A 22,177-nucleotide genomic window follows, 5' to 3' on the forward strand; every position below is an offset into this window, starting at 1 on the left:
TGGGAGCATAATCAATTATGGTAAATGTTGCAAGTTAGCAATGTTAGTTATAGAAAACAAAAGTCTAATTTGCAAGTTGCAGAGTTTCAAAAGTTGTTTTGCTATAATTAAGGGAGAGAAAATGATACTTCATTTCAAAACTAAAAGCTTAGATTGCGAGATTTTAATCAAATTTAGTCCTGATTATGTTAATTGCATTATCAAAATTCAATTATGATTACGACATCTCTTTTCACAATTCGAATTATGAGAACATGGCAAATAGAAATATTGTAGCAAAAGACTGGTTAGGTATCATGTCTTTATGAATCGTGTACAATATGATTTGGGTATAGGATCGATTATATGTGCTATGATATTTATCCGTTCTAAAATTTTCCAAATTCCTAGGACATTAAGTGGGAAAAAGGACTAGAACCAGATATGACTAAAGTGGTTAAACAACTATTAAGGACAATCTAAGGTTCGCCAAGTGTTCGTTGCGTAAGTATAGTTGGAAGTATAGTAATGGATGGACCATGTTGACATTATTAAGAATAGACATGAGTCTATTAATAATGAATTTCCATATTGTAAATATCGAATGTTTCTATATTGGGAGTTGAAGAATAGATGAGAAAGTTAGAAACTTTTATGCAAGAAGGATGTTCAAAGGAATGTACTTTGAATTTGAGACTTCATTTCCATGGAATTGTCGTGTAACAATCTCCAAAGGAACATGTTGTAATATCATTGGTCAAGTCTCTGTGACTTTTGGTACCTATACATTACAAAAGAATCATTGCATGATAGTTTAGAATCTAATATTTTCTAGTAGTGACAAGAATTTGGAATTCTTACACTTGCAATAAGGATTTGGAATTGTGAAATGAGCATCACTGAAATGTTTTTCAATTGATCTATTTCACGAAGTAAGGACCATAGACAAACATAGTGTGCATGCCTAGAGCATGGCATAACTATTGTTTAGACAAACATAGTATGCATGCTTGGAGCATGGCATAACTGCTGTTTTAATTCAAGTGTTAAGTTGATCATTCGAAACATTATACAATGAATAATGAGTAATCAATATGACTCAAACGTTTTAGGGCCATATAGGATTAGTATTGTTCTTGTGTTTCACTTTGCATGTTTTGACTTCCCAAATAACTAGTTTATTCAAACCATCCACAATCGATCATACTTTGGAAGTAGGTATTGAGCCAAGACTGTCATGAATGGGTCTGTAGTTTGTCTAAGACATAACTGCAGTGTTCACGAGTGTTCCTGGAATAAGATTCGAGTATTGGATTCAACCTACGCTCATCTTAATCACTTCATGTATTTTATCACGAGTGATTGTGAGACGATAATATCTTATATTCTTGAAACGGAGACATGTGAGTTGTAGTTGTGAGTCGGTTGCACATTGACGTATGTAAACACACCAGTAACTTGGTGTTATAAAAGATATTGTTGTGTGTAATTTGGTGAGTAACTACAAGCAAGCATTTGGATTGAAGTTTATCCGTTTGTTTTACCCTATGTGGATAAAAGCGATATATGTGGGCCCTTGATGATTTAGTGATGACACCTCTAAGTGCTTGGCCAAGCCCGGACTAATTTTATTAGTTCAATTAGTCGTCTTCATAAATCGGAAATCAGGAAACAACAGATGGATAGAGAGAATGATTATAATCCACATCTCAGTCTATATGATATCTATAATGGAGGAATATATGATCCCTTATCTAATGGAGGCGTCATTGACTACATCAGAGTTCGACAACGACTTTTAAGAGCTACGATTGCTAGTCGGGTTATGGAGTCATACTTGCAATAATAGTTATTAGACTTATCCAAGTGGGTGACTGTTGGATTAGTGTCTAAGTCCATAACTATATTGGTATGTACTTGACCCGAGAGTAGCGTAGTCCATTTGGGTTGTATATCATTAGGACAAATTTGATAGGATGGACTTTTGAGAAGAGGTTATTTATGATTTATTCATATATTATAAGTTATAATATATTAATATGAAATCATATTATTTAATTAGTAGTGATCAAGAATTAATTTGGAACTAATTTTGTGATCAAAAGAGACTAATTAAATATATGAGGATTGATTATGTAAATCATTCATTCTTGTAATGTGGGCTTATGATCCATAGTTCTTTATGTTGGGATAAACCCATGTGGTGACCCATGGATGATCCATGGATAACTAAACCCATGGACCATGAAGAATATGGAAAGTCATGCACATTAGGGTTTACATGGTGTAACCATAATGTTGCCACACTATATAAGAAACCCCTATCTCATGAAATCGCCCCATGCATGTGTTCTTGGAGAGCCATAGCCAAATTTGAGTGTAAGACTTCCTCTCTCAAGTCATCCTTTGTCCTAGATGTGTTATGATTCCATTTGAGGCATTCATACTATTGGTGCTAAGCTCTAAAAGGTTCAAGGCTTCCAACTACACTAAAATGTATGTCATCTAACTTGTATTTCATGTGGTTTATGCTTCATTGTATGCTAGTTAGGATGATGCTTTGGAATATTGAATGTATGCATGTATAATAGAGAAAACATAGATCCAAAGCATCTAGGGCTACATATACACCATAGGAGTGTTACAATGCTCATAACCCTTCAATGAGGGACTTTACTACTTCATACGTTTCCTATTGAGCTTGTTGGTGGTATTTTTCCACCAAGTCCTTGTTCATCTTGTATGGCTAGTAATCCTCATAGAACCTTTATAGCTCAAGAGTCATAGTAGCTATCATGATGCATGCCACTTTGGTAGCATCATTGTAGTGTCTCCTATACTCAGCTAGCTTTTCAAGAGTAGCTTTTGTGTCATCAACCTCGAGCAGTTCCTTTTCGACCACAAAATCTTTGTTCTCGAAACGTAGAGCCATTTTTATGTTTCGCATCCAATCATTGTAATTGGTGCCATCAAAGGTAACCCCCAAGCAGATGTTCAAGAATGAGAAGTTGTTGGAGGAGGAAACAGAAGCATCATTGGGAGTTGACATCTGAAAAAGAACAAGTACAAGTTTTAGTTAGATAAGAAGACTCCTTAATATAACACCCAAATCAAATATTAAAGCTAGGATCCAACTAGATATTTTACAACATGGAAAACGGATGTCGTAATCTAATTGTGAAATAAATAAAGGTAGGTAGATGATAATTTACCAATTTCACCATGAAAACAAAATTTTAAACGAATTAGGTTTCAAATGAAATTCCTAGATCTTTTGAGATTCATTGAACTATTTAATGGCATGTTTAATCTTGATTATGCTCTTTCATTTGTGATTGGGATACCAAGGATCACAAACAAGATGTGAATAACCATGAAAATTAGTTTAGTACTCTTGATTTCATTTATCATCAATTTCATGTGTGTTAGCCCCACACGCTCCATCAATCTATGATAATCTACGAGACACCCATTGCCACCCTTTATTAGTCCATATTAGTGTGCCGATTAACCACACATGCTCCACTAATGACTTATATAAAGTGCAATCTGTAATTTCATGGAATAGCATCAATTTCACATTTTTCCTAAAGTAACTAAGATTGGGAATTTATGAAAAAACATTTAGTTACTTTATTAATTTCATTATACTTATTAATGAGAATTAAGTGTCCTATCAAACCCGCTCGGCCAACGACCCTCCACCAATCAAGGGAGTGGTGGATAAGAGTGGATACCGAATGACGGTCATTTTATAGGCCGCTTCCTTAAACTCTCCTTACAGATCGGCTTTGTCAATGAGGCATATTAGTGGTTCGATTGACTTGTCTTATATATATATATATATATATATATATATATATATATATATATATATATATATATATATAAACCTTTTGATGTTACATATAATATAATGGTGTATTTTTAAAACTTTTCAAAAATACTAAGATTATATTTTAGAATTTCAAAATTAACATCCAATTAATTAAATTTTAAAAATAAAACCATTTATTAGTTTTAGATAAGGATATCAATTTACAATTTAAAATATTCAGATTTATACAATTAAACAATATTATAAATGGTAATTATCCTAATCAATTTTAAAACATATCAAAAACCAAAATTTTTGCATATGACAACATACCACGTCATGGCAAGGCAAAACCGCAGGGTACCACATCGTGGTTGCGGAACAGAATTCAGATTCTGTTAAGCTTCTACTTGTTCAAGTTCATATTAGTATCAATTCAATAGAAAACGAAACATATGCTCTGATACCACTGATGGGTTTTCAACATAACATACAATCCTATGTGTGCATGCATCCCTAATAAGATCTATGTCTTCTCTAATTGAATAACAATTGATAAACCTTAGATCTATGATAAATAATCGAAAATTTGATAATAAGGGTTATAATACATACCTTTAATTGTTATGTTGTAATAAAAATCCAAAACCTTGAAGATGTTGAAGCTTGAGAGAAAGTGTCACAAGTGCAACACTTCTAATGAATCACAAACACATTTAGCAAGAAGATGAGATATGAGAGGGGATGAGGAAACTTCAATTTTTGGCCACTCTTCTTTAGGGTTTCATGTGGCCGAGAATATCAAGGGTGAGGGTCTTTATATAGTGAGGTGACTTAGGGCTAAAGCTAGGGTTAGAAATAAGAAACCCTAATTCCTTAGCTTAAGAACCAAGAAACCCTAAACCTTCCATCTGATAGCCCTTGGATGAAATTTATAGGGCTTTCGAGGAAGTTTTCGTCCAAGCATCTTTATGGAGGTTCTAGAGCTTCTTTCCTCAACTATAAATAAATAAGAGCCCCTGCACTTTTAATTAATTCAATTAATCCCAAAACTAATTCTAATTAATTTCTGATTAATTATTAATTAAATAATATGATTTCCAATTAATATATTATGCCCATAATATATTAATAAATCATTGATTTCGATTTATTAATCAAATTAATAAAATTTTCCTCTTTCTCAATAGGTCATCCTGTCTAGTTGCTAGTATGAAGACAACCCAAAAGGACTATGCTACTATCAATTCAAGTATATACCAATTATAGTTATGGGCTTAGACACCTAATCCAACACATACTCCTCTTGAAACACCTTAACAAACCAATCCCAATTAACTGCAACTTTCTCCGTAGGTGATAAATCAGCAGTCACGAACTTCCACCAGTCCTTCACTCCCAAGTGAAGTAGGTTCAACGCAAAGTGAACCCTCAAATCATCCAAACATAAAGCAGGTATAAAAGCACCCCGCAACGTCAGTGATCCACCTCATAACAGTGATCAGATCCTAGACTTCATCAAACTCTTGGGGCTTCGCATTGTTAAAACTCCTGGTACTACATCAAATTGCCCCGTGAGACTTCGCAGTGGTGACAACTGCGATGGTTGTGACAACATCAACCTAAGTGACAACGACGTGGCACTCATCAAACATCTCGATCATTATGGTCTTGATGCAACCAAATTCCTTTAGGATAGCCTCCCTAACCAATGAGGCCACCTCCATACCAATGATCTTGTTGATCTCATCATCACTGATCTCTATCTATCTGAACCGCTGGAGCCTAAACCTCGAGTATATACCATACTGAAATACACAAGGAAAAAGGTCAAAACCATACTAAAAGCACTAGCAAGCATATAGTCCAAAAAGCTTCCCACCTCATGCTACCCTCGATATTTCTTTTAAATCTCATACGGATCCTGTGCTTTCAGTAGTATGGGCCCATACTACCTTCCACACCTATATGTACTGTATTTAGACCCCTTTCTGCATTCTAAACCACAAATACTCTACTTTCATAGAAGTAGAACACATAAATCTAAGTACTCAAAAAGCACATCTAAACCCTAAAAGATACATCTCAAGTCCCTGCTTAGTTATCGCTCCATTCCGCAAGAAGTCTCTATTAACCTTGCCAATGGCTCTGCATAAATAGATTCTACATAACCCGGACTCAATAGACATTCGAATAAGAGATTCTACCCTAAATCCACAACAAAACAAGGAACAGGAAGTAAGGCTAAAAAAAGCATTCTAAGGCTATAAAATCCTAATTATGTACAACCCTCCAATTTATACAAAGTAATTAGCGATCTTAGCTTCAACTCTAATAGAGCATTCATAAGTAATCTCCTAGGCTATGAGGCATCACATAGTCAGGCAACCCTATCCTAAAACTCGTGAGGGATCCTTATGATGTGTTTTGAGCACTACATCATTCCTGTGGTGTACATACAAACCCTAATAACTTTGGATCTAGTTTGTCTAATGAATATGCAATTGAATCATCCAAAGCCATAACCCTAGATCTATCATAATATGAACTGAATTAAGGGTTTAGAAATTACATTTGATTATTATGTAGCAATAAAAATCTATTCCTTGGCTTTAGAAAGCTTAGTGCCTCAAGTGTTGCACCATAAGAAATAAGGATGAAGAAGGAGGAGAAGGAGAACAACAAAAACGACCAGAAACCCTCTTGGAAGTGTTATCCACATTTTTGGGGCCATAGGGGTCCTTTATATAGGTAGGGTATTAGGGTTTTCAACTCAGAAACCCTAATCTGACTGCTTAGGCCTTAAGTAGTCCAATGAACCATTCCAGAAGGCCCTTGGACGATTTCTTTATAGACCTCCATATAGAATTCGTCCATTGCCATCTAATGGATCCTAAGCCCAACTTTGTATCTATCTTATATTTACAATATCATTCCCTTAATTTAATTAATCTCTTTTAGCCACAAAATTAATTCTTAATTAATTCTTGACTAATATTAATTAAACAATATGATTTCTCCTTTAATATATTATTCTCATACTATATTAATAAATCATAATTAATCCTCTCTCTCCATCATTCATCCTACAAGTTGCTATGGTGAAGGCAACCCAAAAGGACCATGCTCATGATCGGGTCAAGTACATCCCAAATTAGTTATGGACTTAGACACTAATCCAACACCTTAGCCTACCAACTAGCATGCATTTCTATCAGCTAAATAACAACTACAATACAGCATATAAAATAGTTATGGATAGTTTGGAAGATCACTTCCTTAGGCTCCAGCTGACTAGACACTCTTCTTCCTTTTTCCCTTTTGTAAAACTCATTGTTTTGTAAAAAGGTTTATAAAACTTTCAGATCCTTAGTTTGAGTCTGGAATCCCACGAATGTTCATCCAATGCCCTAAAACATGGCTCCGATACCAACTTGAAACAACCCAAAATTTCCAACCGATATTTTCATTTTTATTTTAGCAAAAACCCTCCAAATATAAGCAATATCAGTTATAGATGAATTATAGGGTTCTAGTTTGTTAATTAATTAATAATTTAATTAATTAAATGAAGCTTGCAGATACAAAAGGGCATAAGTGTAAGAATCTAAAAGTCAGATAATTATGAAAGATAACGATAATTGACTTGGTGACCAAGTAATTATCCCTTACGGTTTAAATTCTTCTCATATAAATAAAGGCACCTAGAACCAGATTTAAAGGCTGATAAAAGTTGCCAAAACCCTCTTACATTTGGTGCCCTCTTTACCCTATCAAAAACCTAGCTCACCTCGTCTTATATGTCACCTAGCAGTTGATCATAAAAGGTCTTGATCAGTTTGCGTGCTGGTGTGGTTTTGGTGTTCCAGTGTGTTTCTGAGTCCTGGGTGTGGTCATATTAACAAATCTTACATTGGGTTCTCACTCATCCACCTAACTGGCTAGAACATGCAGATCAAAAAGTATGAATGTATGTATTCTTCAAACGTTACATGTTAATTGTGTTGGGTTTTGAGCATTCTAACACTCCTAAGTGTACATGCAACCCTAAATACCTTGGATCTATGTTTTATCTATTATACATGCAAATAAGAACTTCCAAGGTATTATCCTAATCTAGCATACAAAACAGTAACTATAGCAAGATAGAATACATACCTCTTTGGTGTAGAAAGTCTTCATGAAGCTTGAGTGCCAAGTGCCCCAAGTGTGACACCTCAAATGGTTCACACAACACCAAATACACATGGATTAACTTAGAGAGAATTCTACACTTCATGAAATCGGCTAGCCCTCTCTAGAATAATCCTAGTGCCGATTTTGCCAAGAATAATATCTTTATATAGTGTTACAATTAGGGCAACCCCTAATTGTCATGACTTTCCATTTCCTTGGATCCATGGGTTCAAATACACCATGGAGCATCCATGGACCATCCTATGGGTTTTAGCCCAACTTGATTATCCATGGAGCATTAGCACACTATACAAGTATGGATGATTTACACAATCAACCCATATATTTAATTAGTCTTCTTTTGATCACTTAATTAATCCTAGATTAATTCTTGATCAACACTAATTAAATAATCTCATTATTCTTATTATTAATATACTAGAACTTATAATATATTAATAACCATAAGTGTCTTATTTCTCTTATTATAGTCTATCCAAGTGCATGATGCCATGCAACCCAAATGGACCATGTCGGGTCGGGTCAAGTCTTACCAATTATAGTTATGGACTTAGACATTAATCCAACAGTCTCCCACTTGGATAAGTCTAAAACTATTATTGCGTATGACTTCAGGAACCAACTGGCAATCGTAGCTCTCAAAAGCTTCTGTTGAACTCTGACCTTGTCGATGAACTCTGACCTTTGTCAATGACTTGTCCATTAGATAAGGGATCATATATTCCTCCATTCTAGATATCATATGGACTGAGACATGGATTATAATCATTCTCTCTGTCCATTTGTTGTTTCCCGATTTTCGATTTATGACGACTGACTAATTGAACAAATCAAATCAGTCCTGGCCCGGCCGAGCACTTCCATTTGTCATCATCAAATCATCGAGGGGCCCACAGATATCGCTTTAATCCCGAAGGTAAAAGGAACGGATAAACTTCGACTCATATGGCTTGTTCTACTACTTGTTGAATCATACACAAAGGCACATTTTATAACACCGAGATACCGTATGCAGTTTCGTGCAATCAATGTACAACCAACTCATAGTAACAACTCATATCTCTAGGTTTGAAGAATATAAGATATTATCGTCTCATGATCACTCGTGATAAAATCCATGAAGTGATTCCAATGAGCGCGGGTTGAATCCAATACTCAGAACTTATGAGCACTCATGAGTGTTGTAGCCCTTTGTCCAACACCTTAGACCTCTACAAGCCAACCCATGACAGTCTTAATTCATATCTACTTCCAACATATGACCGACTGTGGATGGTTTGAATAACTTAGTCATTCCGGAAGAATAACCCAGTTTATTCGGGAAGTCAAAACATGCAAAATGAAACACAATAATAATTGAATCCAATATGGTATCAACCCTTTGAACATAAATAAAACACCTTTTATTTATCACCATATGATTACACATTATTCATTGTATACTGTTTCAGCTATCAACTTTATTCTTGAATTTAAAACAATAGTTGCCCCATGCTCCAAGCATGTACACTATGTTTTCTAAACACTAGTCATGGCATACACCAAGTATGCATACTATGTTTGTTTATGACCTTTACTTTGTGAACTAGAACAATTGAACATAACTTCAATGATTCTCTTTTCACACTCCCAAATCCTTACTGCAAATGCAAGAATTCCAAATTCATGCCATTTACTGAAATCTGTTAGATTCTAAACTTATATGCATTGATCCTCTTGTAACGATTATGCACAAACTCACAAAGACTTGGCAACAATCATTACAGAGTATTCCAAAAGAGATCAACTCCTTGGAAATATCCTTCTTGCATTAAGTTTCCTTAATCTTACACAGATTGAAATCTCTAACTTTGAAACATTTCCAGATTCCATTTTGACTATCACTTCTGAACAAGAGTTGCCTCCTTACAGACTATGTCAATATGGTCCTTCCAGAATTATCACTATACTTCCAACTGTCCTTGAGCAACCAATCTTTGGTAAACCTTAGATTGTCCTCGACAATTGTTTAATCCTTTTAGTCATATCCAGTTCTAAACCTTTTTCCCTTCTTAATGCCCTAGGCATTCGGAAAATTTTAGAAAGGATGATTATAGCACATGTAATCGATCCTATATCCGAAGCATATGGGACACGATTCATGATGTCTCACATAAAGACTAAACCAATCTTTTGCTATAACATTTCCATTTTAATTTGCCAAGTTCTCATAATTCATATTATGAAAAGGGATGCCGTAATCATAATCGAATTTAGAACGCAAATAATGGACCCATATACAGAATTTCCTTATGTTGAGCCATTCCAACATGAAATTCATATATATTTCCTTGACTAAATGATTAAAACCTCACGATCTAAGCTTATAGATTTGAGATGAAGTATAATTTCCTCTCCCTTAATTATAGCAAAACAACTTTTCCCAATTGAAACTTTTGTTTTCTATAATTAACATTGCTAACTTGCAATACTTATCATAATTATCATGCTCCCACTAACATGATGATTATTAGCATAACACTTATGCTCCCACTAGCTCTGACATGTATTCAGAAATCAGCTGACTTTCTTCCAAAGTTCAGATTTCTGATACTAGATTGTTTTGATAAGACCTTATCAAAAACATACACCTTCCCTTAGATAGCACACTTGTGTGTCTAAACAATTATGAAGAGGTATGTCGTAATCATAATGGTTAGACCTCTTTGCCACTTCTCACAAGTCCAGGTTAGTGTGTCAGTAAACCACACACGCTCCACTAACGACTTTGAGAATGCAAATATCACAATTGCTATCTAGCTAAAATCTACTTAGTGAAAGTGTTTCCTCACCATCATTTTCATGAATCGGAGAGAAACCTTATGACACTTAGATTTAATGGTGTATGTGTTTTTATCCATGTGAATTGTCAAAACCATAATCACAAGACAAAGATAATGACAAATCCAAACTCATATGGACCAAACTCAATCTTAACTTCTTGCCACCTGGCAGCTCAAGGGCCTGCCATTGCTTCCAAGTTGTTGTGCAACAAATTGAGAACTCTAAGAACTCATATGCAAAGCCAACTTTAACTGGAATGGGCACAGAATATGTCAACACGATAGGTTATAAACCTCAAGTCGTGTGCTAGTGAAGAACTTCAGGTTCTCTTCTTGATTAGTTCTTGAGACTTTCAAGACCTTTAAGACTCCCACTGTCCTCTTGATCTATAAGACTCCCTTGTCAAATATCCAAGAGATAGTGTGGATTCTAATCAAGACAAACACTTCACACAATTGGCCTTAGTTGGTCTTTGTTTTATCCAAAACATCACAACTTACCAATTTCAAATGTACAAGAGTAGAAAACTTTTACTCTTACATTTGACAAGTGTTTTTAAAACTTCTTTAAGATATGTCACTCAAGTTACAATCTTGGAGTATGACTCTAAGATTTGTATTGGAACGAAGTATGACTCATCTTCTTGATTTAACCATTTCAACAATTCAATATCCCTCTTCTTAGTCATAAGAATGCACTAAGACTTCCTTAGAGAACTAATTTTGATATGGTTTCTTAATCATTAAGATGATCACAAAACTGATACTAAAGTACTCTCCCATCTTTTCAGATTTGAGAAACTTTTATCCTTCTGCCTAATTTGATTCTTCTTATTCGCTCTGCCATACATTGGAACCTTTTCCAATGTCTCAGAGTTACACTTAAGCTTGTAAGTATAATCATATTTACTGAGCTTTAGTAAACTATGACGAATAGTCTTATCAAACTTTTGTGGTGGACTTGACCCGTGCACAAGACTATGTACTCGATCCCTTAGTCCATTACTTGACTCACACATCCATGTGACCGAGTAATTAGTCTTAATTTTCCAATACTTGAAAGTTCTCATTCATCATGCTATGCAACTTGCATGATTCCAAGTTTCGGTCCAATTGAAACTTGGGTGATGAGAATCTTTCCTTATTTGGTGAATCTAGACATTACCACAAATGAAAGAATCAATTTTATATTTCCACTCTTGCTCTTAATGGAATCATATAAGCAACAATTTTCCCTCAAATGCAATTGTAAGGATATTTTAAAATAAATAAAATCAAAAATTTTCTTTTATTTTAAAACTTTGCGGAAAAACTTGTCCTTACAACCCATATGAAAACTTGTTGCTATCTATTCCTTAAGCAATATCTCATAACTCCTAAGAAGTAGCTCAAGAATCTGATTTTCAAGCTATGCGATAGAAATCCATCTATGCGATCAGATTCAGCATATTCTTTCTTTAAGTTTCTTCACTTTTCTTTGATTCTTAAAACATCACCATGTGACCCAGTCACATCATGTATCAAGAATCTCAGAATAGAAACTTAACAGAGTTAGACAGTGGACTTTACCTGAAGTAGAGTCAAACTTATTGACTTTAACATCCTTAGGTAAATTTGGCAGCTTCGCAACCAATGCCCCTTCCTTTGGCAATATAAACATATGGACCCTTTGATAATGGTACACGAGACTATCACAGACTTAGCTTTTCTCTTTACCATTTGGTCAACCGAGTTGACTATGGCCGATCCCTTTCCACTGGGAAGAGAGAGCTTTACTAGATATCCAATGTCATCATTGTCAATGTCCATAAAGATTTAGGAAGTTGATCTTAGCAAATAGATAAGATCATTAAGGGTCTTGTCATAGTCTGTTTCATAGGTGTCCCAAAGGAACTCACTATGTGACTTAGAAAGTGATTGAACCACCAACTTTTCTCAAGACTTTGACACCCAACTCTCCCGGCTTGTCAATATGTGACTACATCTCCAAGATGTGACCACACCTAGACCTTGCCTTGCCAATAGGGCTTGAGTGACCTTAAACTTTTCAAGAACTTGTGGGTTGGGGAGAATAATTGGAGGAGGTGAAAGAAGTATGATATCCATGGGACATCATCTTCATTAGGAAACCTTGTTTCAAGAGATTTGGGAAGATCATAGGTGTCTAAACCAGACATCTTTTGGGAGATATTCAAGATAGTTGATTTTAAGTCCTTAATATGACACCCAATATGAAATATTAAGGCTAGGACCCGACAAACTATTTTATAACTTAGAAGAGGTATGCCGTAATCCAAGCTATAAAATATTTGAAGGTAGGTGAATGACGATTCACCAATTTCCACCAAGATAAACGAAATCTATTATTAGGTTTTAATTGGTTTTGAAACTCCTAGATCTTTGAGATTCATTGAACTGTTCAAAGGCATGTTTCAATCTCGAGTGTGCCCTTCAGGTTTTGTGACTGGGATGCCGAGGATCACAAAACAAGGTGTGAAGTAACCATGCAAATTACTTGGTACCCTTAAGTGTTTACCCCTTAATCGATGTGCCGGTTAACCACACACGCTCCATCGATACTATGATAAACATTAAGTTACCCTTTGCCTACCTTGTTAAGTCCAAGTTAGTGTGTCGGTTAACCACACACGCTCCACTAACGACTTAGACAAAGTGTAAAGTGTAATTTCATGGGTTAGCACCTTATTCACATTTTTCCTAAGTAACTAAGATTGGGTATTATTAAGAGTTTAGTTACTTAGTATTTATCATTAATACTTTTAATGAAGGGAGAATTTATAAGTCCTTGTCTTACCCGTTCGGCTAACGACCCTCCACCAGTCAAGCAAGCGGTGGGTGAGAGTGGACACCCATTAAGTTGCCATTTTATAGGCAACAACCTTATACCCACCTTATAGACCGGCTTCGTGAATGAGGCGTACTAGCGGTAAGACTGACTTTACTCTTATACATATATATATATATATATATATATATATATATATATATATATATATATATATTATTAACTTATAATATTATAAAGTATAAGGGTTGAATTTTAACTTTTAAAATTCTAAGGGCTAACTTGGAATTAAAGTATTCATAAGTAAAAACTTTTCAAATTCCAAAACTTGAGGGCAAGTTTTGAAACTATTCAAAACTAATTAATTCCATAACTTATGTGTTTAAAGTAGTTTTAATCCAAAAACTCTTCAAGTTCCATAACTTGAGGACAAGTTATGGAAGACTTTAAACTAATAAAAGAACTAACTTTTTCTTTATTTTATAACTTATGGATTTAATTATGGTTACATATTTTTCTTTAATGAAGTGACTCTTGAACTTCCATAACTTGAGGACAAGTTATGGAGTCATAAAAATTATTCAATGACACAAGACTCTTCATTTTGTAACCATTGCCAACTTTTATGAGTTTTATGAGTCTTTAATGTGACTCTTCATGTAACTTGAGGACAAGTTACACAAACACATTTTATACTCAACTCTTAGATTAAAATGGATTGAAAACAACTATTTCACTCAACATTTCTATTAATCTAAGCAACTCATAAGAACAAGATAATTCAAATCAAACTTTTTCATGTAATTAGTCTAAACCTTAAACTAATACAAAACATGAATCTATTGACAATTATCTTTGAAAATGGATTAGCATGAACATTACCACACCAAAAACAAGTTTATAAGTTCAAAAACAACTTAGGGTAATGTTCCTAGTCCATTTCTAGCCAAAAACCTCGAATATATGCTGTCTGGGGCTCCTACTCGGCGAGTGGCATCAACCTACTCGGCGAGTAGGATGATTTTACTCATGTACTCGGCGAGTTCATCAGTGGACTCGGCGAGTACAGTGCCCAGAAAGCCAGAAAATCAAGTTTTTCAGTATTTCTCAGCAATTTGCATCAAGTATAAGAGAAAGCAAGCCTAGGCTCTGATACCACTGTTGGGTTTTGAGCATTCTAACACTCCTAAGTGTACATGCAACCCTAAATACCTTGGATCTATGTTTTCTCTATTATACATGCAAATAAGAACTTCCGAGGTATTATCCTAATCTAGCATACAAAACAATAACTATAGCAAGATAGAATACATACCTCTTTGGTGTAGAAAGTATTCATGAAGCTTGAGTGCCAAGTGCCCCAAGTGTGACACCTCAAATGGTTCACACAACACCAAATACACATGGATTAACTTAGAGAGAATTCTACACTTCATGAAATCGGCTAGCCCTCTCTAGAATAATCCTAGTGCCGATTTTGCCAAGAATAATATCTTTATATAGTGCTACAATTAGGGCAACCCCTAATTGTCATGACTTTCCATTTCCTTGGATCCATGGGTTCAAATACACCATGGAGCATCCATGGACCATCCTATGGGTTTTAGCCCAACTTGATTATCCATGGAGCATTAGCCCACTATACAAGTATGGATGATTTACACAATCAACCCATATATTTAATTAGTCTTCTTTTGATCACTTAATTAATCCTAGATTAATTCTTGATCAACACTAATTAAATAATCTCATTATTCTTATTATTAATATACTAGAACTTATAATATATTAATAACCATAAGTGTCTTATTTCTCTCATTATAGTCTATCCAAGTGCATGATGCCATGCAACCCAAATGGACCATGCCGGGTCGGGTCAAGTCTTACCAATTATAGTTATGGACTTAGACATTAATCCAACAAATTGTTTTTTATTTCAATAAATAGGCTGAATTTGGATTCATTTTGGGGTTTTTTTACTTGCTTCTGTTGTATGTGACTTTGTGGCTTCTTTTTTTATGCATAGCCCAACACTATCATTCTTTCATATACATATTGTGGCCTCAAAGATATCATTGCATGAATTAGCTTTAAAGTAAAGATTATATTTTTTTGAAAGAAAGAATACTTCCATTATCAAACCCAAACTAAAATCGATCATGGTACAATGCATGAAAAGACATAATGTTTCTTGTCATATCTGGTGAATATCAACAATTTATTAATGTAAATAAAAAACTATTAGGGATCACAAGCTCATAATCCCTAATCCTAGTAGAGATAACTTTGTTCTTGTCACCCATGATCATGTCGAGCTCCCCATGCCTTAGCTTCTTGTTTCACTTTGGTCTCTACACATCAAAGCAAATATGAGTACCATAACTCGTGTCAAGGATCCAAGAATAAGAAGTTGAAGCACTATGCATTTCAATTATAAAAATACTTGAGGTGTCAATCTTCTTGGCATTATTTCTATTAGGTTCCTCTAGATATTTCAGACAACTATGTTTCCAATCTCCCTTTTGTTGGTAGTAGAAGAAGATGGCCTTATTCAGGTCACTAGTGGGTGCTATGTTAGAGTCAACCTTTTAGGGTTCAATTTAGACTGTTCAACCTTACCATTTCCCTTACCTTTGGTATCAGAAGTCTTATTTCTCTAGAAAACACCCTTCCAAATGCCTAGAAAGGTAGATGTATAGTTGGCGCTTCGAGGCTTTACCATACTGTTGAGGTCGAAAGATGTTGTGAGGTGTCGTAGTGTATTTGTATGTTTGTTTATTATAAGGACATTTTTTATTGAAGCTTAAGTGTCTTTGTCCCTTATATTTTTTGTATTCTTTTGTTATCCATATAAATATGGGATGAATACTAGTTTTTGAGGGTAGCTTTTGCATTCGACTTGTACTCTCTATATTTCTCGGTATTTTCCAGAAAGCGTAACTGAGCCAACTAGATTATATTTAGATCTTGTGTTCATAATTCTTTCTTAACTCTAATCTCGTATTACATACTCGATTAAATCGTAACTACACATACTCGCATTGGTAGTTTTCAACTTTTGTATCTCCATCAAGGTCTTTTCCAAATTGGTCATATTATAGTTCATGATGAACTAATGATACAAAGTGGTTAGTGACTTGAGTACTATATCAATAGACAACTCTTAAGGGAATAGAACACCAAGACGCTCTACTCTGCCATTTTACAACTTTATTTTCAAAACATGCATAGGGCAAAAGATCCCTCTTGAAACTTGCATCCTAGATTAGATTTGACAACGTCGAATCGCTCTTTCCTCACTTTCTCTTGAAACATTCCGTTAAGCTACACATTCATGTTGAACACCACAATATTGTTGAAGTTCTTTTATAGCTTCAGAATCATGGTCGCTAATATGAGGCAAACGATTCCAGTCGAGTGATTATAACGCTTTTCATAATCATCTCTCTCTTCCGTAGTAACAACTTCTTAGGTTTCTCAGAGACATCCTCGTCCATAATATACTCTTTCTTCTCGAACATGAGAGTGATTTTCGTTAAAGGTATTTTAATCCTATTAGTTTGTCCCTTGAGATGATTTGGAGTTGTTAGAAGGTTGGCGTAGGTATAGGAGAGAGGGATATGTGCACTCATACTAGTAGACATCCAAATAAACGAAGTTTGTAAATAGTTTTGATCAATTCCTTAAAAAATAATTACTTAGTACATTAAAACTATTTAAATAAGGATATGGTCCATATTTCACTCCAAGATGTGAAAAGGGTTGTCATGGTCACACCCAGTATTACGGAAATTGGCCTTGACGGCTGATTAATCGCTTGGCGGCCTTGAAACGATTACGATTAGGGTGCTTGGCGGAAATCGGTCAAACTCGAGCTTCGTGATCCTTGGCGATCCTCGACGATCATAGGTGGGAGAATATTCAAAAAAATTCAAAATTTTATGTTTTCAAATTATAAAACATTATACTAAAATTTTCAAATTTTTAAAATTTAAAATTTTCAAATACTTATTTTTTAGGATATATTAGTTTTTTTAAATAATTTTATTAATGATTTAAGGTCCCTGATTAGTCCCCCATTTCTCACCGCCTAGTCCGATTAACCGATTAATGCCATTCGACCGACGAGCGACTTTCACAACCTTGGTCACACTAAAGAGCTATTTGGGTAAGCAAATTGCTTGCCAGTTTCTGTGAACAATGAACACAAGCCGCATACCGAAGGTGACGTGTTGTGTTCCACATGTGATGGGTGTTACATGACAAGACCAAAGTCGCTCCCGAGTGTTGGCATCGACCCACAATGTACTAAGTATCACCACTTTACAACAATCACACATCACCATTGTCGATTGCTTCCAGGGTTCCACAAGGGAGAATAAGCAAATAGGAAAGTAGAGAAAGTTGTAGGACGTTGACTATTTAATAAAGAGTCCATGAAATAAAAAAGAAAAAGAAAGAAAAAAATACATGATTAAAATCTTATGATAGTATCACCCAAAACTACATAAAAGAACAAAATAGAAAGAAATTTGGCTGAAGTTGTGTTAAACACAGTTTCCTTAAAACAAATTCGCCCTATATAGGTGTTTGTTTCCCAGAATACAATAGCAATATATGACTCTTCTAGGTCACCCAAACCCTCACTTAGTTAAACACAACTTCTTAAAACAAGACAAATTTGTGATGTAGTTATAACTAATACCACATTGGTAGGAGTATGGGTGTTAAACACAATTTCCTTAAAACAAGCCAAACTAGCTCCCCAACTCTCACTTAGTTAAACACAGTTTCCTTAAAACAAGCCAAACTGTTGATGTATTTATAACTCATCACACGTTGGTGGGAGTATGGGTGTTAAACATAGTTTCCTTAAAACAAGCCAAATTGGACTGCATTTGGTAGGAGTATGGGTGTTAAACACAGATTCCTTAAAACAAACCAAACTGGCTCCCCAACCCTCACTTGGTTAAACACAGTTTCCTTAAAACAAGCTAACCTGGTGATGTAGTTATAACTCATCCCACATTGGTGGGAGTATGGGTGTTAAACATAGTTTCCTTATAACAAGCCAAACTGGACCGAATTTGGTAGGAGTATAGGTGTTAAACACAGTTTCCTTAAAACAAGCCAAACCGGCTCCCTAACCCTCACTTGGTTAAATACAGTTTCCTTAAAACAAGCCAAATTGGTGATGTAGTTGTAACTCATCCCACATTGGTGGAAGTATGGGTGTTAAACATTGTTTCCTCAAAACAAGTCAAACCGGATCGCATTTGCACCCCATGTATGCATGCACGCGCAAGCGAGAGCATCGGTTTTATAAGTCTTACAAAGTTAGCTAAACATTGTAGTTATAAACTCATTTTTTTTCTTACTCCCGCCAATGTGAGATGCGTTAAAAGTCACTTAATCCACTTGTTATTCTCTTCCAACTACCTTACTTTGATATGTAATTTCTCATTCATTTTTAATCCGTTTTGGACGTATGATATATCAAAACGAATATATCACGGAAAACAAAAATATATAATAAGTATGTTTTGATTATATTTAGAGTCCAAAATTTGTGCTTAAAAATGGAGAAAATCTAATTTTTGGAAGTTAGTAAATCTAATTTTCAATAAAAACGAAAATGCCCGTCACATGTAAAGCACGAGTAGGACTTAACGGGATGATGTACACGACTGTTAAATCAAAGGACCAAATCTATATAAAAATTTTAATTTTAAATTGATTATAAAAGAAAAATCATATTGAAATCAAATTGCACTTTTTATAACTAGGAAAAAGGAAATCTTCAGAAAAGTCCCAATATTTATTAAAAAGTTACACTTTAGTCCCAAGATTTGTTTTTTGAACGAAAAACTCATGAAAACCAGCAAAAATTTGCAGTTTGACCTTTTTTGACCGGCTAAAACCGGTAACAAATTAATTTGGGACTATTTCATAAACTAACCCAAAATATTGGGACTTTTTTGTAAACAAAACAATATTAAGACTTTTCTATAAATAAAAATATTAGGATTTTTCTATAAACAGAACTCTTATTATTATTATTATTATTATTATTATTATTATTATTATTATATAAATAAGAATACTATTTTTTGAACTTGTTATTATTATTGTTGTTACTAATACATACAAATGCATTTAAATGAGAAAAATAATATTAATGACATTGTTTAAGGGTTTAAGGGTGGAGATGGAGGAGATGATGATGCTTTAGCATTGAAATCGTGAATGTCTGCTTGTATATTTTTATTTTGTATATGGTCATTTTACATTTTTTATTATTGTTTTTAATTCAAAATAATAATACTTAACTATTTAAAAGAAGTTGCATATTTGTAAAATTGTTTATAAATAGTTTAAGGTAGAATGATTTCTCACTTTGTATATAAAAATGTTTAAGGTAGAATGATTACTTTCCAAATTCAACCGATCCACTACAAACGTCTATATAGGTAGCTCATATAAAAATTCAAAAATATTAATCACAATATCTTATTTAATAAAAAGTAATAGGACATGTTTTTTGGATTAATACTTTTGAATTTTGATATGGGTTACCTATGGAGTTGTTTGTAGTGAATTTGTTGGATTCGGAAAGTAATTCTCCTACCTTAAACAATTATATATATATATATATATATATATATATATATATATATATATATATATATAAAGTGAGAAACCCTTTTACCTTAAACTATTTATAAACAATTTTACAAATATGCAACTTCTTTTAAATTGTTAAGTATTAATATTCTAAATTGAAAACAATAATAACAAATGTGAAATGACCCTATACAAAGTAGAAATATACAAGCAGACATTCACGATTTCAATGTTAAAAACACCACCATCTCGTCCACTTCTACCTTTAAACAATGTCATTAGTATTATTTTTTCATTTAAATGCATTTATATGTATTAGTAACAATATTACTAATAACAAGTTCAAAAAATAGTATTCTTATTTATATATAATAATAATAATAATAATAATAATAATAATAATAATAATAAAGGGTTTTCTTTGTAGAAACGTCATAATATTTTTATTTACAGAAATTGCCTAATATCTTTTGTTTATAGAAAAATCTCAATATTTTGGGTTAATTTACGAAATAGTCTCAAATTAATTTGGTACTAGTTTCAACCGTTTAAAAAAAGTCAAACTGCAAATTTTTGAAAGTTTTTAGGATTTTTTCGTTCAAAAGAAAAATATTAAGACTAAAGTATAATTTTTTTTTTTTTAATGTAAATATTCTAAAAATTTCTGGTAAGAAAATACCACAATCACCGATTTTCCAAGAATAATGTGATTTATTTGTATTTGTATCATTGTATGTGTGTATAAAGGCCTGTACTTTTTGGCCACTGATTTACTTATGGGTCTTTGAACGTCCCGCCATTGGCAACACAACTCTATCCACTTTCTATCGCTCTTCTCACTGAACAAATTGCCGACCTTTTTCAATCAACACTTGTAACAGCTTTCTATGATGCGTAATTTCCATACGTTTCCATCTCATAATCCTGAAAATTCACTCTTACAGCTTCACCCATTTTGCGTATCTGGATTCGGTCTCTATAGATTTTGCGAATGGAAGAAAAAGGGCAGTTATTTGCGTCCAAATCGGGCTGTGGAGAGCGATTCGGAGTTCGAATTCGACGCAGATAAGGCCCGAGAAGCCCTCCGAAACCTTGACCTACAGCTTGATCTTATCTCTCAGAAACAAACAAACCCTGTTCCTAAAATCAAAGGTAATTAATCAATTGTTTATCTTCCCCTTATCTCATTCTCTTGCTTGTAGATAATCATCGCCATGGGCGAATGGTGCTTTTCATATTAATTGGAAAATGATAGGTTTCTCTGGAAGAATTATATGAAATTATGCGAACCCACAAGGCTATTATAAACGTTAACATAGAAGGTTAAATTGCATTCTGATCGAGTTCTTAATCTGTTCAAAATTATTACAGCTTCGAATCCGAGTCCATATGGTACAACAGTTGAAGCAACAAAAGATCTTCCAGACACAGGATCGTTTCTACCATATGCAGCTTTTGGGCTTCTTATCTTCTCCATATTTTATAACATACTGTTTATAAATGTAATAAAACCATCAGTAGATGGACCACAAGGTGAAGTATCTCCTGCTGGATTATCCATTATGAAACAAATCTTGAAAGCTGAGTTATTGCCTTCAATCCAGCTTTCACCATCTCCATCCGTTCAACAATGAACTTATGCTTTTCTTATGGTTAAAAAGTTATAGGTTTTCATGAATGTAATATAGGTACACTATAGAAATATTCTGGCATTCATGATTTATGATTATGTATTTAATTTATAGATTATAATGAAATCAAATACAGAAATTAAAAAGATGACCCATAGAATGTGTTTCTATATGTTTTACTTGTAATAGAAACTTACTTACATTCTTACTATTAATAACAACATATAAGTATATAACCTGAAACTTTTATGATGTTTATAAGTTTCATGTTACATATTGCTATTATTGGTAAAGAGATACA

The 22,177-nt window shown here is 33.9% G+C and overlaps 1 protein-coding gene across 1 annotated transcript; it reads left to right on the forward strand.

Annotated features, from left to right (window-relative positions):
* Nucleotides 1-21,008: 21,008 nt before the first annotated feature.
* On the forward strand, nt 21,009-22,022 carry LOC145086382 (uncharacterized). The gene is made up of 2 exons (XM_079024130.1): nt 21,009-21,397; nt 21,617-22,022. The coding sequence occupies exons 1-2, from the start codon at nt 21,133-21,135 to the stop codon at nt 21,877-21,879; spliced, it is 528 nt and encodes a 175-aa protein (XP_078880256.1). The 5' UTR covers nt 21,009-21,132; the 3' UTR covers nt 21,880-22,022.
* The last annotated feature ends 155 nt before the right edge of the window (nt 22,023-22,177 follow it).

This window comes from Lactuca serriola, chromosome 2, assembly GCF_051521515.1.
Source record: "Lactuca serriola cultivar US96UC23 chromosome 2, Lser_US96UC23_V15, whole genome shotgun sequence".
Classification (NCBI taxonomy): Eukaryota; Viridiplantae; Streptophyta; class Magnoliopsida; order Asterales; family Asteraceae; genus Lactuca; species Lactuca serriola.

Coding starts and splice junctions, on each gene's coding strand:
- LOC145086382 (XM_079024130.1), top strand. CDS start 21,133: ATGATGCGTAATTTCCATACGTTTCCATCTCATAATCCTGAAAATTCA. Junction 21,398..21,616: donor CCCTGTTCCTAAAATCAAAG/GTAATTAATCAA, acceptor AAATTATTACAG/CTTCGAATCCGAGTCCATAT.